The sequence below is a fragment of the Schistocerca piceifrons genome, chromosome 5 (assembly GCF_021461385.2).
Source record: "Schistocerca piceifrons isolate TAMUIC-IGC-003096 chromosome 5, iqSchPice1.1, whole genome shotgun sequence".
In the NCBI taxonomy this organism is placed as follows: Eukaryota; Metazoa; Arthropoda; class Insecta; order Orthoptera; family Acrididae; genus Schistocerca; species Schistocerca piceifrons.
In genome coordinates this window covers 494,120,457-494,139,785 of record NC_060142.1, presented here as the reverse complement: position 1 = coordinate 494,139,785, position 19,329 = coordinate 494,120,457, and the positions used below count along the sequence as shown (strand labels likewise).

Here is a 19,329-nt window from a genome sequence, read left to right as displayed (position 1 = left end):
ATTAGGAAAATAAAAGTTGACAGATATGTTTCACTGTTCTAGTGTTAATGTAAGATGTCACTCATTCCTAATATGAAGGCTTTCCTCGTTTATGGAACACAATGTGTGAATGAGTGGATCGGGAAGAGGGTAAAAAGTGATTGGTTTTCAGTTTCATTAAAATGCACCAATCCTTGCCTTTCTTCTTCACTGTTAATTTGAAGAATGTTGGTCTCACTATGAATTTGCCAAATGAAGTTACTATAGGTGAAGTGGCTCTCTATAACCATGCAGCATTTCATTCCTGTTTTGGGGTTTTTAAGTCTTGGCATTAGCTTTCATTACACTCTCCTGACCTCGCACATAGTGCTCCATGGAAAGTGGCCAATGGCTTGCACTTAACCCTTCGACTGCTGCGGACGTGTTAACTCGTCATGCCTTGCCGTTCCCCTGGCACGCCTGATGTGTATACATGCGGCCTTTGGTCTTTCCTACAGCACTAAGGACGTGTTTATGTGTCCCGCGCCACCGGCATTCCCACCACTAGGGACAAGTTTAGGTGCACTGAGTCATAGCTACCTGAGTGCTGCGGACATGTATATACACAGAGCTGTCTTTCCGCCCTGCTCTTCTAGCAGCTGTTCAGTGGTCTGACTCTGTAGTTCGAGAGTGCATATATCATTGTTGCTGTGTTCGCTCTTTGCAGAGTTCGACTTAGATTCCTGTATTTTCGGCAGTTTTCTTGTTTTCTACATGAGACATGTCACGTAACCATGGTTGCACAGATGAAGAAATCCTGGATATGCTCACTAAGAGTGACAATGAGTGTGAATTATCTGATGTTGCTAACAGTGATGAGTCTTCAACAGAATCTCAAAGCTGCAGTCCTTGGCCCTTTACATCAGAGGGGAGAGCAAGTATTACAATCAGCAGTTCCTCTGAATCTGAGGAATTGGAAAGTGACAGTGAAATGGTCCAGAAAAGAGTGAGCTTAAGTGACACATTTGACTGGAAAGAAACAGATTTCCAGCTGTTAAACCATTACTTCGATGACTCGAGTTCAGGACACAAATGTCAATTAGATACTGACCCAAGCATTCTTTCATTTTTTGTTATATTTATGTCTCAAGAACTGTTGCAATTTATTGCAGACAAAACAAATCGTTTTTACGTTTACACCAGAGAAAATACTACAGAATATGTGAATTCTCGAATGTCAAAGTGGAAAGGCACTGGATTTGAGGAAATGTATTGTTTTGTTGCTGTTTGCCTTCTAATGGCGCAAGTTAAGAAGTTAAAATTAAGTGATTATTCGTCCAGAGATACACTTTTGAACACACCAGTTGTCAGCAAAATTATGTCCCGAGACCGTTTTTGTCTATTTCTGAGAATGTTATACTTCAGTGATAACTCTGCGAGTACTGGAGGCGACAGTCTATTTAAAATTAGGACGATTGTTGACAAAGTTCATAAGATGTTTCATAATTCATTTCGCCCACATCACAAGCTTTGTATAGCTGAAAGTCTCTTGCTGTTTAAAGGATGATTATCTTTTAAGCAATTTATTCCAGCCAAGCGAAGTAGATTCGTAATAAAGATATTTGTACTGTGTGACTGTCAGACTCAGTATATTTTAGATTTTATTGTATATACAGGCGCAACAACAGAAATTGGGTTCCACAATTTGGGAAAAAGTGGCGACGTAGTGGCAACTCTTATGGTACCATATTTGGAACAGGGTCGTATTCTATATGTCAATAACTGGTACTACAACCCGGACCTGTTCTTTTGGCTTCACAGCCATGGAACAGTCGCACGTGGCACTCTTCGTAAGAACAGGTGCAACATGCCAAAACTGCAGAAGAAATTAAAACAAGGAGAAACTGAGTTTAGGTCCACTGACAAGGTCCTTGCTATCAAGTGGTGCAATAAGAGAGAGGTGTACATGTTGGCCACAAGTCACACAACACAAATGGGTGAAACAGAGAAGACTGACAGAAATACTGGCAAAAAAAAATAAAGAAACCGCAACGTATTGTAGATTACAATTCGAGTATGGGTGCAGATGACCATTGTGAATGTTACTGAGCTCAGTGGGATCAGTGTGTAAGACTGTGAAATGGTATAAGAAATATTTTTTTCACATTCTGGATTTGTGCATTCTAAATGCTCATGCTCTCCACCAGTTGGTAACAGGGTGAAAAGCGGCACTCGCAGAGTTTCACCTTTCTCTCGTAAGGGAGATTGTAGAAAATTATGCTACAGAATGGAGAAAAGCTGGTAGAGGAAGGCGCTACAATGTTGAGAATCCTCTGTGATACACAGGGAGACATTTTCCGGCTTTTATCATGAGTGAACATTTGCAGATGCGTGGTTTGCACGAAACAGGAAGTGCACTGGGAACTAGATACCAATGCAAAACTTGCATGTTACATTATGTGTTTCACCCTGCTTTGAGACTTCCCATACAAAGAAGCATCACTAATCATTGGGAACTAAATCTGAGAAACTTTAATGACGCTTCTGAATGAATTACTAAAAAAAAAAGGCAACCTATTCATGGGTCGCTTAGAGGAAGCCTTCTTGGTTACCCAGGTCTGCCAACCCAAAGTTTGGTACAGATTTATTTATGACATCTTCATGATCTGGACTCACAGTGAAGAAGAACTCCAGAATTTCCTCTCCAACCTCAACTCCTTTGGTTCCATCAGATTCACCTGGTCCTACTCCAAATCCCATGCCACTTTCCTTGACATTGACCTCTACCTGTCCAATGGCCAATTTCACACGTCCGTCCACATCAAACCCACCAACAAGCAACAGTATCTCCATTATGACAGCTGCCACCCATTCCACATCAAACGGTCCCTTCCCTACAGCCTAGGTCTTCGTGGCAAACGAATCTGCTCCAGTCCGGAATTCCTGAATCATTACACCAACAACCTGACAACAGCTTTCGCATCCCGCAACTACCCTCCCGACCTGGTACAGAAGCAAATAACCAGAGCCACTTCCTCATCCCCTCAAACCCAGAATCCCCCACAGAAGAACCACAAAAGTGCCCCACTTGTGACAGGATACTTTCCGGGACTGGACCAGACTCTGAATGTGGCTCTCCAGCAGGGATACGACTTCCTCAAATCCTGCCCTGAAATGAGATCCATCCTTCATGAAATCCTCCCCACTCCACCAAGAGTGTCTTTCCGCCGTCCACCTAACCTTCGTAACCTGGTAGTTCATCCCTATGAAATCCCCAAACCACCTTCCCTACCCTCTGGCTCCTATACTTGTAACCGCCCCCGGTGCAAAACCTGTCCCATGCATCCTCCCACCACCACCTACTCCAGTCCTGTAACCCGGAAGGTGTACACGATCAAAGGCAGAGCCACGTGTGAAAGCACCCACGTGATTTACCAACTGACCTGCCTACACTGTGATGCATTCTATGTGGGAATGACCAGCAACAAACTGTCCATTCGCATGAATGGACACAGGCAGACAGTGTTTGTTGGTAATGAGGATCACCCTGTGGCTAAACATGCCTTGGTGCACAGCCAGCACATCTTGGCACAGTGTTACACCGTCCGGGTTATCTGGATACTTCCCACCAACACCAACCTATCCGAACTCCGGAGATGGGAACTTGCCCTTCAGTATATCCTCTCTTCTCGTTATCCGCCAGGCCTCGATCTCCGCTAATTTCAAGTTGCTGCCACTCATACCTCACCTGTCTTTCAACAACTTCTTTGCCTCTACAGTTCCGCCTCGACTGACATCTCTGCCCAAACTCTTTGTCTTTAAATATGTCTGCTTGTGTCTGTATGTGTGGATGGATATGTGTGTGTGTGTGTGTGTGTGTGTGTGTGTGTGTGTGCGCGAGTGTATACCTGTCCTTTTTTCCCACTAAGGTAAGTCTTTCCGCTCCCGGGATTGGAATGACTCCTTACCCTCTCCCTTAAAACCCACATCCTTTCATCTTTCCCTCTCCTTCCCTCTTTCCTGATGAGGCAACCGTTGGTTGCGAAAGCTAGAATTTTGTGTGTATGTTTGTGTTTGCTTGTGTGTCTATCGACCTGCCAGCACTTTCGTTCGGTAAGTCACCTCATCTTTGTTTTTATATATAATTTTTCCCACGTGGAATGTTTCCCTCTATTTTATATATCCGCGCGCGCGCGCACACACACACACACACACACACACACACACACACACACACACACACACACACACACACACACACACATATATACAGACACAAGCATACATATTTAAAGACTTGTGTCTGTATATGTGTGTGTGTGTGTGTGTGTGTGTGTGTGTGTGTGTGTGTGTGTATACCCGTCTTTTTTCCCCCCTAAGGTAAGTCTTTCCGCTCCCAGGATTGGAATGACTCCTTACCCTCTCCCTTAAAACCCACATCCTTTCATCTTTCCCTCTCCTTCCCTCTTTCCTGATGAGGCAACAGTTTGTTCCGAAAGCTTGAATTTTGTGTGTATGTTTGTGTGTGTCTATCGACGTGCCAGCGCTTTAGTTTGGTAAGTCACATCATCTTTGTTTTTAAATATATTTTTCCCACGTGGAATGTTTCCCTAAACATTCCACGTGGGAAAAATATATATATATCTTTGTTTTTAAATATATTTTTCCCACGTGGAATGTTTCCCTATATATATATATATATATATAATAGAGGGAAACATTCCACGTGGGAAAAATATATCTAAAAAGAAAGATGATGAAACTTACCAAACAAAAGCGCTGGCAGGTCGATAGACACACAAACAAACACAAACATACACACAAAATTCCTTTTGTCTTTCCTTCTCCTTCCCTCTTTCCTGACGAGGCAACCATTGGTTGCGAAAGCTAGAATTTTGTGTGTATGTTTGTGTTTGTTTGTGTGTCTATCGACCTGCCAGCGCTTTTGTTTGGTAAGTTTCATCATCTTTCTTTTTATATATATATATATATATCATTCCACGTGGGAAAAATATATCTAAAAACAAAGATGATGTCACTTACCATACAAAAGTGCTGGCAGGTCGATAGAAACACAAACACGTACATACACACAAAATTCTAGCTTTCGCAACCAATGGTTGCTTCGTCAGGAAAGAGGGAAGGAGAGGGAAAGACTTCACCAGGACGACTGGAAATAGATGCAACAGGTGTAAAATTATTCAAACGAAGCCCGACTTCTTTGTATGTAGCAGTTTACTGGCAAATGAACAGACTTGGTGATTGAGATGGCGCAATACCTGTACTGTGGCAAATGTAATTACGCTGAGTACATTGCACCAGTATAACAAAACCAATAAATTAATCTGCATATGATACATTTAAATTATTAACATGTAACATGGACAGTTATATTCCTTTATCCTTAGTAGTACAAATGTAGATCACACTCGGTCTACTTGTACAAAACATGTTTTCCATAACTGATTTAAACACCTTTGATCAATGAGAAACAACATGCCAAAGTTAAAACTCTATTCTCAGTGCGATTTTTCTTGCTACTTTGCCTCTGTTGTTTGCCAATATTAAAAATCAAACTCATTGTTCTAGACTAGCTTTGAAGCATTAATAGAAAACGGTATTTGAAAAAAAAAGTGTCAAATACACCCTGCTTTCATCTTTTCATGAACATCAACATCTTTTTGACTAATTTGTAGATTATTGGAAAATAGTAGGGGAATAAAAAATTTTATTCCTTTTCGTTGTGCAGTCAATCTATTGCACTCTAAATTTCATTTTCATCATGCGTTCACACTACTAGATATGCTAACCCGAAGTTTACATTTTTTTAGGGTCTGAGTTTCATGTCCAACTTTCATTACAGTTGTACAGCTTGGTATGTTTCATGGAGCATTGTTTTTTAGCAAAATCGGAACGAAAATACCGCATTTTTGATGTTTTTACAAAATCTTCAGTTTTGTGCTTAATTCATTCGGTACTCAAAAGTGCTATGGAATTGAAACTTTATATTTAAGAACCTTGTGTTGTTAGGTCACTACATGCCAAGTTTCGTGTTCGTCATAGCATTAGTTCAGGAGATGCAAGAAGCCAAACTTCGAAATTTTTTCGGGCACCTATTTTTTTTTTGGCTGATTTAACTACAATTTTCTAGCTCAATATGGCTCATAAAATTCTTTTCATTATTATTCTTAAGAGAACGCATAAAGTTGTACGAGACGGCCAAATTTTATTTGTTTACAAAAACTATTGCCCGAGATATTACAACTCAGTCACCAAAAATTCACGCTGCCTCTGCGCGAGTTGTATTCAGCCGAGAAATATTCAGCACAGGGCGGGTTGAGCAGTGCGGGCTGATTGGGTCCTGGTGTCAGCTCCAAGAGACAGGCATGCAGCGCAGGTGGATGGATAACGCTGCAGGCCACAGCGCCTCAGCGCGCCAAGCTCGTCAAGACAAACTGGATAACATAAAGCCAGCTTACTGTGCTTGGACTTCACAACAAAATTCAGGAATGCATAGATCATATTGCCAATACAAGCCATTACGCAATCAAAGCATTTATACCACAGCCTTGTAGCTCATGCCAGTTCCTTTGGTAGCCATTGCGTTAGTGGAGTAGCAAGTGCTACTTTGCAATCGGGTGGGCTGGTGACTTTGTACTGGTTCAAATGTCAGCCAGCTGAACAGAACTTCAGTCTTTCAGGCAGTGAGGCTGAAATGCTACCTAATTATCAGAGAAAATACTAAGACTTTACTGTAAACATGGTAACTTGTTTCACTATGATTACAGTTCTATAGTGCATAATTAGGAAGGCTTCAGGAAGAGACAAATGTTTAGTTTGAAAGATGCCCACTGTACTATTTGGAGGCATGGCATCCTCAGAGACATGTCTGAGTGGTGCCACTGCTGTCTTTCCATCTTTACACAGTTCCTGTTTCCACAGCCTACAAAGACTGACAAAAAAAAGTGGCTGGTTGCATTACTAAAAAACTATATTTGTAACATATTAGAGTGCAACTATTTTCTTAAGCTGTGATAAGTGCAGTTAAAACTGACCAGTTCATTGCCAGTAGATAAGTAGTATGATTCAGGAAATGTTGTGTAATGAGGTGTACTACAAAACAAAGAAGACTTAAATGGCAAATTTTTAAACTTTCCTGTTTGTTCAGTTAGTAATTAGAGATGGGGCCCCTCCACGCCCGCACCAACGTGGTGACCAAACCAAAAGTTCTACTGTCACCTCCGTAAACATGTTAGTTATCTAGTAAGTGGATCACAGGATGCTGGGCTGTGATGTTGTCCGTACGTCTGGGTAAGACTACGCATTAACACGGTCCATCAGGTGATAGATAGTGGACGAAACGCGAGTGAGGGTAGCGATTTGAAGAGCAGAGGGGAAAAAAGTGCCATGGCTCGTGCCGTGGACAACTACCATGACAGTTGTGTATCTAGTATCAGTGAATGAAGGGAGCCGCTGTTCATTGCATCCTTTTAATTGGAACTGTTTACGTTGGTCTGATTTTATGTGGGTGTAATCTAGCAAGAGCTACTATTGTTGTGTGGTAACGCACGAATGCTGTGAACACACTTCTATCTCAAATAAAATAATGGAGAGCTAGTTAATGTGTTAACATATGAACTAGATAGATATTTTTGGATAAAATGTTCTTGGTTAACTTTTCACATCAGATCAGAGTTTAACCTCAAACTCTGACATTTTAATTCTTAGAACATCATTTGACAGTGATTTCTTGTATGTACAGTTACCTTGTTCCTTTTTTAGATGTACAAAATGAAACTACACTGGAGAATAAAAGCCCATCATCCAAGAAGAGCAGATCTGGAGACTGGGCTTCTGAGAATGACAATCTTGAGAATGTCAGTATGTGATTTACATACAAGATGAGATTGTACAAAACTAGACAAGGGGGCTGCGAAGAATGAAAACTGTTGCTGAATTACAGGAAATTATGACGTAATTGCTTCCAAATCTTTGTAGAGTGTCACGCAAGACTTTTAGCCTCTCCTGCTGTTTATTTTGCGAAATTGGTTCAAGAGCCCACACAAAGTGTGAACAATTGCAGCAACATGCTAGACCTCTTCATAACAAACAATCCTGAGTAACAGAAAGCATCCTGATGAATACAAGAACTAGTGAGCACAAAGTTGTAGCAACAATGAATACCATACCATCCAAAACCACCAAAAATAAATGCAAAAGATATCTATTTGGAAAAGCTGACAGTCTCTGTTACTTCCGTACTAACTACTTAACTGTCAACCAGAGACACAGTACAGACAGCAATTGAGAGTTTTATACCAAGTAAATTAAAAAGAGACGGGACAAATCCCCCAAGGCACACGCGCACGCGCGCGCGCGCGCGCACACACACACACACACACACACACACACACACACACAAAATCAAGAATTTACTGAAGAAGCAATGAAAAGAGCACTCGTATTTAAAAGAATGTAAAGTATCCAAGACGGCTGAAGTTTTCAGATACATGATACTTGGCATGGACTTCAATGCAAAATTCTTTTAATAGCGTCCACGATGAAACTATCTCAAAATCTGTTAGGAAATCCAAAAGGATTAATCAGTACCTTCATTGTGTGGTGGTGGAGAGAGTGTTACCAACAACAATGCAATTAAATTGGAGTTCTTATACACAGTTTTCCAAAAATCCTCCATCAAAGAAGATGGAGTAAATATTACAGAATTCAAACCAGAAACAGGTGTCAACATGACTAATTTGGAAGTAAATACCCTCAGTGTAGTGAAGCAACTTAGGTCACTTAATAAAGGCACGTCTTCCAATTCAAACTGTCTACCAAAAAGGTTCAGTTCAGAGTATGCTGATGAAATAGCTCCATTTTTAGCTATCATATACAACTACTCACCCAACAAAAGATCCATACTTAAAGACTAGAAAGTTGCACAGGTCATACCAATATACAAGACAGGAAATAGGAATAATCTGCTGTGTCATAAACCCATACCATTGATATAAATTTGTAGCAGGATTATGGAACATGTACTGTGTTCCAACACTACGAGATACCTCGAAGAAAATGATCTAGTGACATCACTAACACAGATTTAAAAAATATTGTTCTTGAGAAATTCAACTGGCTCTTTACTTAACAGCCCTTTAAAGCCTAGCTCAGCATGCCAGCCAGATACAGCAGGCCTCGGCAACCCAGGCCAGATTGAGCATACTTGTGCTACGCAGGCCATCCTGTCTGAGATGGAATAGCATGGGTTGGCAGTGTGCAATGACATCTCTGCTCTCAACTGAACTAATGTAAGGATTAGTTGTAAGTATTACACTTCAGTCTAATGATGTTGGAAGTATCTTCTTTGCTAAGCTTTCCATCGTATGCTGAAATTGTAGTTCTGTGGTAGTTGACGACGACGGCAACAACAACAACAACAACAACAACAACAACAACAACAACTACTACTACTACTACTGTTACTACATGTTGGAGCACTATTTAAACATGCACACATTCTCAGGGATAACTAACCCATCATCTGACATGAGAACAATTCTAGTGAACCTGCACTGAAAAGTATTCTTACAAGAAGTGCTAACAATACATACGCTTTTACTGGATCTTTGCAATTGAATAATTTAAATTAACATTGTAGTAATTAATGTTTTTGTCGAAACTGAGTTAATAAGTGAATCACATGGTAGATGGTAACTTGGATATGCTCATATTTTTCCTGCTTCATTCTTCTTTTAGTCTATCTATTTATATCCGGATCCCACTCCAGCCACTGTCGGGTCTGGGTGCTGACGAGTCCTCTCCATTTGGTTTGTTCCTCCCACCGCTTTTCTTCCTCCACATGATGCCAGGTCACACCTCTCCTTTCCACATATATTCTTACTCCCATTTTCCATCGTGTTCTTGGGCACCCTCTAGGTCCTTTTCCATCCATCTTTAGTTCTTCCATAATTTTGGGGAGTCTCTGCCCATGCATCCTCTTAACATGCCCTTACCATCTTAATAGGTATCTTTTAGTATCTTAATATGTAGGTATCTTTTAGTATTTTTGTCAAATCATCAAAGTTAAAAATACAAAGATAATCATAAATAGTTTAAGAAATTACTAACATGAGGCTCAGGACAATGGTCTAAGAGTCATCAGGTGCATTTTCTCTTGTGTATCAGCAGATATTTGTAATTTCATTTTTGCATTGTGTAGCTGGAGTCAGACCAAACAAATAGTGTTCATCTAATCTTTTATGCAATGCCCAGTGTCAGTGGAAAACTTCAGTTTATTTCCCACTATGAACAAAATGATTTTTAAAGTGGAATTTTACATACTCATGTAATAGAACAGTCCCATATTAATCTAGTGCAACAATTGTTTATCAGTATGTATTAACAGAGACAATAAAACCCGAAGAATAATTAGTACTCCAATAGCAACAGCAATGCTCTGGCACGCACTGACTGCTACCACCAAGCATGCAGCACTGTTGAGTTGTTGTTGGATGCTGGTTACTCTTCATGATGCACTGTCACATTTAATACACATTGATAAAAGAAATATCGCTTTAGACTAATTGGGGACAACTGTATTGAATAGGCAAGTACAGTTCCTCTTTAAAAATAATTTTGTTCGTTACAGGAAACAAACCAATGTTTTCCATCGACACTGGGGGTTGCATAAAAGACTTGATGAGTACTATTTGTTTGGGGTGACTCCTGATACACAGTGCAAAACCAAAATTGCAAATATCTGCTGAAACATAAGAGAATATGCACCTGACAACTCTTAGAAAGACACTCTGTACATATTGAGTAGTTGACCTGTCATAAGTCTTAGTGAATTCCCTATCATTTACAATTTTCTTATCTATAAATGTGTGTTCACGAAAACATCATCAGTGTACTGGTGTAAATATTTTATGGTGGAATGTTTTGACCTGAACAGCACGTCTTCATACAAAGTGTCTCCTCCATTTGGTCGTAAGTGTATCACAAAAAGTTACTAGAATTTTAGTAGTTAGTAGTAATTCTCTCTCTCTCTCTCTCTCTCTCTCTCTCTCATGCCTTTCCATTGTTAATGTATCTGCACATTATAATATAATGTGCAACTATTATGAGGATTCTCTATCTCAGCTGTAGTAATAAGGTACTATGTTTGACTTACAGTCTCTTAACTGTTGTGGAGTAAAAACACAAGCCACACAAGACTGGTTGTTTCATTGTAAAGCTAATTTAACGTAATTTTTTTATTTAATTCATCAAATTGTGTGAGACTGTGAGTATCAAAGCTACTTGGATTTGGAATATGTCACTGTTTCATAACCAAAAACATGATAAGAAAATAAAAAACAGAGTTCCATTTGTGGTGTAAGGATCAAAACTACTGTAATGAAGTCATGTGTAGGATAAATGGTGTGCGGCCCAAGGAAGCCTTTCAACTTGGATTTAAAAATCTGGGATTCATAACTCAGTTTTTTTCTGTTTTGCAGGAAACTTGTGAAATAAGAAACCTACAGAATAGGTTGTTCCATTCTGTATAGCGATGATTAAGTTTTGTGGAAGTGAAAATCATTTTTCTGTGTGATGTACATGGAGTAGGTGCTGTTGAAGGAGTCCATGTTGTTAACTACAAATACCATTTGTCATTTACGTACTGGAATGGCAGGATTAGAATTCAAAGATACTTGAACAGTGGCCTAATCAAAGTTACCTCTTTACACTTATATGTTTGTTAAATAACTTTTTGAAGTGTAGATTCTGTTTGAAAATGTTGTGCTGAATTTATGGAAGATACAAAAGTGTACTAGCAGGCCACAGAAATTCAAGGCTGTGGCAGCATACGGTGTGTTTCAGTGTAGCAAATAAGACGGGAGGCTCTAGAAATTTACTGTTATGTGCAGTCTATATTTCTCTATCATGCATCACTAATCTTTACAAATGGAACATGATATAAGGAGACCCTTCTGGACACATGCCAGTTCGTTTTGCCTGAATAGTGTCTCCTTTGAAAACTTGCCAAGTGAAAAGCAATTGTACACTTCACAATGCCACCCTTTCTTATTCCAAATTTTGTTGATGACTCATTCAAAACTTAAAGGTTGAGAGAATATTTTTAATAAATGGTAAAATAGTTTTTCTCTCCTGTTTCTTACGCAGAATAATTTGAATGGAAACAAAATGTGTTCATTATATCATTTTATTTTAGATAACAAAATTCCTGTGCTTGCAAACAAGTCCCAGGGATAGTTACAACTTTATTTACAAAAAACCATACTATAATTGTAGGATTACGAAGTCACTCTTCTTAAACAAATAAACTATTGCTTTACCCCAAAGGTGAATTTACATGAGACTTCAAATCCTTAATAGCTCTGTTCAGATCAGTGGTAACTGAACTGAGAAAAACAAATGCTAAAAGCACAAGGTACATTAACATTAATAACTTTGACAACTCTTTTCACTCAGCAAAAGTTTCTTAACCTTGCATATTCTTTCTAAGTGTATCTGAGACTTAAATCTAGGTGTGCTCACCATCATAACATTATGTACCATATTTCTGGTTCGGTATGCTTCAAAGTCGGATGGAAATTTGAATTTTTGCAAACCTGACAAAGTAAACCAGTCTAGAACATTGTTTAATTTGAGCACCACAGTCCTGTGTGTAGTTTTGTTGGAAAAGTTAATGCATTAATTGTCTTTTGATCCAAGAACTAGCTACTTGTTCAGTTGTATATATAGTGTAAAAAATTGTAAGATTAATAATAGGTGATTAAACTTCAAACTTTTTGATTTGTTGTCTGATACCTATCTATTGAGGTGCCAAGCAACATATGTTTAGTGTTAGTTATCCATGTCTTGCAAAGTCAAATTCAGAGTTAGTGAGTAGTTGCTTGCCTAAAATTGCATTTTCTCTCTGTAAAGGAACCTTGGGATGTTGTGAGATATTGTACTGCACCCATGTTTTTCTAAGAGGTTTATATGTGGTCCTTTACATAGGAAAATGTGTGAGATGTTAACAGTGTAATAGTGTATGTCATTGCTCTGTCAGAATCATATTATTAATTTCCAACAGGTGTGACATTATCTGGGGAAATGATTCCTGCACAGTCAATTACTGCAGCTCTTAGAGATTTGTATGAGTCAATGGAGAAGGGAGCCACTATTCCTCCTATACTATTGTTGGAAGTGTTACACATGGCTTTTCCTCGGTTTGCTGAGAAAAGTGAACATGGGGGCTTTACTCAACAAGATGCTAATGAGTGTTGGACAGAAATGGTGAGAATGTTGCAGCAGAAGCTACCACCAAAGACAGCTGAAGGCCAAACTTCTACTTTCAAGTGAGTTAACTGTAAAATGATGACAGTGATTCCAAAGAGATACTTACATCCATTGTTCTTTCAGTGTACTGTTCATCAGTGAACAATCAGTGCTTAATACATGAGTCACCCATTTCATGTATGACACTGGATAGAAAGACAACATTTGTACTGTTAATTTTGTAAGGAGATATTTATTTCCACAATAAGGTTTCTTCTTCAGTACAGCAATGTCATACATATAAAGGTAAAAGAAACTGTTGGCAACCACAAACTGTGCTGAAGTGGGTGTAGGCATTAAAAGAGTTATTCATTTGGAACTGATGTAACGAGGAAGGTGAGACCAATATAAATACTTGAACAAAAACTTTTCAGTTTTAAGAAGAAATTATTCTGCAGTAGAAACTGTTTGAAACATAAGAACAGATAGGTGAAAGACAGGCTAAATATCTGCTGTTTGAAATGTTTGTCACCCTGTTTTATTATTTCATTTGTATTATGTATAGAGTTTTCAGGAGGCTTCTGACATGTTACCACACCAATTCTGATGCTATTCTTTTATCACCATATATAATGTTTTAACTATACAATTTCTTGAAGTTCAGTGATTTCCTTTGGTAATGTATGTAAAATAAGGGAAATTCAACCATTCATCTGTAGAAGACTGATGTATGGAACGTGAACTTGTATAACAGAAAACAGTATTCGCACTACTTTTTCATCTCTTGCTCTTTTTGTAGTAAAGATACATAAATTCACTCACACACACACACACACACACACACACACACACACACACACACACACACACAAACAGACGTAAGGAGAGGTCCTTAGCAGTGGAATCGACTTTCTGAAACCATCTGTATGGTCATGTAATTTTAAGATCCCAAGTATCACACACTGCAGCCATTCACCATGGTGGCCTGTCATTTGTGAATAATTAACGAAAAAAATTCAGAATTTTGTTAGAACTTTGTTTGAATCTCAGTAGCGTTAAAAAAGTTACATTACATTGATTGGTTGCATGGTGTAATGGGTAGGGTAAGGGCTTCACATGCAGGAGATTATGAGTTTGAATCTGGAAACATGCATTAATTTTTTTTGTTTTTAGATCTTTATAGAAATGACTTTGATCATAATTTTTAGTCAATTGATTGATTTAAATGTACTTTTTGTATTTCCATTCCTTTGTCACATCACTTATGTTTATGTGCCGATTACCATGCGAAAAAATTGCACATTTTGTAATGAAAAATACATTTTTCATACTATTGCACAGGAGGTAGAAATAGTTTATTTTGTCTTTTGTTTTTTAATCAATAGATTGAATGTTGTAGTTGATAAATATAATTAAATTCACACTAACAAAAATTCTGAGTGGAAAAAGAATAATACAAAGAAAAATTAAATAAATGAAAAAGTTCATATGGTGATTAAACTGATGTTACAAAGGAAGAGAAATAAAAAATTTCATTTGAACCAATTGATAGAATAAAAATAGTGATCAGAGTGATTTTGATAAAGATTTAAAAATAAACAAAAATTAATGCACCTGATGAGATTCAAACCCTCCATCTCCTGCATGTGAAGCCCTTACTGCATTCATTATACCATATAATAAGTCTATGTAATACAACTTTTTAAATGCTATAGAGCGCTATGCAAAATTTCTAAACTTTTTTCGTCAGTTAATTGGAAACGAGGGCCGCCAGGGCGAATGGCAGCATGATGTGACACTTGGCATCTTAACGTACATCACCGTATCTTTGATTTCAAAAAGTCCATCCCATCGTTGGGGACCTCTCTTCGTGAATGTATGCTTAGGCGTGTGTGTGGTTGGCGTGCGAATGTAACTACTTACAAAAGAGCAAGAGCTCTAAATCTAATGCAAATACTGTTTTCTGTTAATGTGTTTCTGTTCTCAACACATTGGCCCCACTATAGGTGAATAGTTGCCTTTACCATATTTTATGTACCACTCCATCCAGGAATATCCTTTGTTAATGTGGTAGACATCTCAACTGAAACTGATTTCTTGTATATCCACTGGAGAATGTCCGCTGTAACTTACTCTGATGGGGCATACACTCGTAATCAGAGATATGCCAGTGTACCTGGTTGAGGTTGTGTAATAATTCTGCCGAAGTAAAGATAAAGAGGTGCCAGGTGCAGTAAATAAAATGGCCATTCAGTGTACCTATCTTGATATGTCCACTGACAAGCAAGTTGACCACTGAGGAAAAACAAAATGTCAGTAAACAGTATTCTTTCGTACGACAGGAAGGACATTAAGTCTTTTAAAGATTACTGTACACTTTCACTGACCTAAATGTGACTTACTTCTCCGCTAAGTAATGTTTCTTCCAGTAAACTACCAGTAAAATCTAACTCTTTAAAATATATTTCAGCAGAAAACTCCATCATACACTTTTAAATCTGTGTGGTTTAAGACAAGTTGTTCGCCATTACAGCCCAAGAAATTATGTGGGAACATCCAGTTTAAGTGATGGATTGTCAAAGGCTTTTCCACCTTAGCAGTGTTAAACCATATGAGACTTGAGTCATTAGGATTTTCTATGATGCGTGGAACTCTTTGACACAAATGCTTATACCAATCACATCTGGGCCTATTGAGATTCTATCTCTTTGATGTGAAACGTTCCACTTTAGGAACAACTATAAGTCCTCATTAAACCAATGTGTGTAAAGTAGTCCATACAGCCTACTACATATATAGATGTATCCTCCAGAACTTTTAAAAATAGATACCTTCAGTACTCCGGTATTACGCTGCCTTTCATAATTGATTTCTTTATGACAGCATGTTCCATTACTACCTTATACTCTATCTTGTGTCAGTCTGCTTCCTCATTACTTTCCTCTCTGTCCTGCTACTTCTTTTTTACTGACATTCGTCATCTTGTTCTTTTCATTTTCATATTGTTTCAAGTCATGGATGTCAACCTTGCCTTTAAGTATTTGTGCATATATTTTTTTAATTTATTTTTGATGACTGATTTTCATTCAGTTCCCTTGTCATACACCACACCTCAGATCTTTTACACCACACCTCAGATCTTTTTCTCGGCTTAGGATGTAGAGTAAATGTTTTTCTTTAGTTACTTTTGTAATATACACTTACTTTCCACTGTCTTCTTTTATTAGTTTCCAAAGAAAATGTTGAAATCTATTTTTTAAGTTTGCTGTATTTTTTCATCCCACGACACTATTTGCATCAATGGAATGATTTTGGGATCAGTCGTTTTTGTTTATAATATAAATACGTTTTTATGGCTACATTTATGGAGCTTGTCATTGATGTCAGAAGTGTTTATTGCATTATTTTTAACAGACAGAATGGTGAATACATTTAAAAATCCTATTTTGATGTGTTTTATGTTGCAAGTATGTGCAAATTTATTTTGAAATATAAATTTACTAGTATTAAAAAATTTAGATGTTGTTTGCTTTTCTTAAACATGTAGACAGAGGCTTCATTTGTAAGTAATACCAGTTTTGCAAATTGTCAAACTCCAGCTGTATTTGTGGTCTGTTTAGTTCAACTTGTATGTCTCATATGTGATAGACAGCCCTCTTAGCTCCTCCTTGCAGTAATGTATAGTGCCTCTGAAATCTCATACCATACATCTCATTTAGTTCATTGATATGTGGTGGTTTGAAAGAAAACTCATTTGGATGAGCTGAAAGTAAGTACTGGTTCTGGGAAGTTTGTAACAACAGAAGCACAGCATGAGAGTTAAACCAAGTTTATTGCTACTAAATCTTCACTTGTTTAAACAATGGTGGTTCACATGATGAAGCTGTAGAAATACATGGTGAAATTTGTACCAAATTAATGTGCAGATGCTTGTGAAACACTGCTTGTATGGTAATTTTGCCATTTCATCAAGATTCTGGTGTGTTACAAGAGTTTTTATTGCATTGCAGTGTTGATGGCAAACAGTTAATACACTCAGCAAGTCTTGGAAGCATCTATTGTGACATACATTGTCTTTGTGCTGTATATATGGTAAAGCACACACAATGTTCCAGGCATATTCTTTGCAATTATGGAAGGAGGAAAATGTTTGTGGAAATGAAGGGAAAGAGATATCCATCATTGGATGATAATAAATGGGTAGTGCATTTAGCTTTTTTGTTGATGTTACATAGATTTACATGACTCAGATATCGCTATAAGAAGAGAAGCTACTTATCATTGAGGTCTGTGTTGAAATTAATGCCTTAATGTACCAGCTTTGTCCATCCGAACAATTGGCTTGTACAGGAACAAACATTTTTTGGTCATCTTTCATTACTGCGAGTACCTCCAGAGACGGCTTCCTTCCTTTACAAACAAGACATCAGGTTTCACCCAGTAAAGCGAAGTGAAGACCTGGCTAGGATGGCTGTACAGTTGTGCTCATCCACAAGAAACACAGAGAAGGGGTGTTGTCAGTAAACACCACAGCATTTTTGCAAGTGAAACACTGTCGCACACTAAACATCTATGCGCCAATGCTTGGTGCAGCACAACAGTTGAACATTGACTGACACTAGTCGTTGAAAATACTTCTTGCACACTATCATTGTGACATCTTTTATTTACAGTGTAATTTCTGTGAATCCTTGTTTCATCAGAATAAAGCAGTATTCACTTTCTCATGCTTCATTTATTAATTAATCCAATGTTGTACACATTTTCTGAAACTAATTTGTCTCATTCACACACAATGACTCATTTATTCTGGTGCTTTTTAAAACCAAATCTTATAGAAAGAAAAATTTCTGTCAGAGAAGTCCAGATCTCTGCACTAAAAGCAGCTGCAGTGTTTTTGCAAAGTTGGTATTTCTTTGTATTATTCATATCACGGAACTTGCTGCGTAACAAGGCATATGTCTATATCATCAGTGAAATATTTAATATGTGAACTTTTCTTCTTCTTCTTCTTCTTCTTCTTCTGTATAGCTGCTTGAATCCCACATTGCTTTGCACCATTCCCTCCTGCCGTAATGTGAATACAATTGACTTAATCATCTTCTACGTTTTGTTTGCGCATTCCCTCATCGTTTCCAACTATACTGCTGCTGATTTATCCTCCTTGTCATCAATAAATTTGATTTGATTAACAGCAACCTATCAGACATGCCTGTGAAAGTGTTTTCCATGATCACTGTCCACACTTTCAACACACACTACTTTGAACAGGAATGTTAACTATATCTACTCTACCTTATCAGATGACGAAACTAGTTCCTACTAATTCCTGGCCTTCAGTTCACTTACAGTAAACCAGGATCCCAACCCCTATTAATTTTCTTGTCAGTAGTGACTGTGTTCATGCAAAAATCCATCAAAATTTTAATTGATCTTTTAAATAAAAGTAAAATACAGGAAATAATGTTAAAGAATGTGGAAGAAACCTGCTTGCTTACTAATGAAACAAGTAAAAAGTCAGTTGTAGTTAATGCTGGAAGAAATTCAAAAACTTTTCAGAATATGACAGTGCTTAGAATTTACCAAATAGTGCCTCACTTGTAGCAGAATAATTATTAATGTTCATTAACATAGCTGGCACATTCCCTTGATGACTCTGGAATAGTGCAATATGACGTGTTCTTACAGGTAAACAAACTTTATTCAGGACAAAATTAACCAGTTTAAAGTTTTCCCCCTGTTTAAACATTACCAATAAGTCTAGCTAATGTGCTGTGATTGGTTAAAGCTAACTGGTTTAATGTCGCCCACTTTACGATATGCATACTTCAGTAGCACCTTGAATAAGATATTGCATAATCCACTGCAAAATTTCACTAAACATGCCAAAGAAAGAGCGACATGTATAAAGATGGCTAATGCCAATTTACATATAATGAGACATAACATAAAATTTTAAAAAAGTAGACTATTTCTTATTATTGTAAGAAATCTGGAATGTGTAATGCAAATGCTAATAGATTTCAACAAAAACATTTGCAGTAACATTTTACTGTGAAAAGCATTACACAGCGGATTCATTTTTAGTTCAGTGCTTGAAAT

At 37.8% G+C, this 19,329-nt stretch overlaps 1 protein-coding gene across 1 annotated transcript in view; it reads left to right on the top strand.

Annotated features, from left to right (window-relative positions):
- The window catches only part of LOC124798066 (ubiquitin carboxyl-terminal hydrolase 14), a gene marked incomplete in the record, with an annotated part of 103,839 nt that overhangs the window by 40,584 nt on the left and 43,926 nt on the right, over positions 1-19,329 (top strand). Inside the window, 1 exon segment of the mRNA XM_047261295.1 lies at positions 13,043-13,307. Coding sequence (XP_047117251.1) covers positions 13,043-13,307 — 265 coding nt within the window.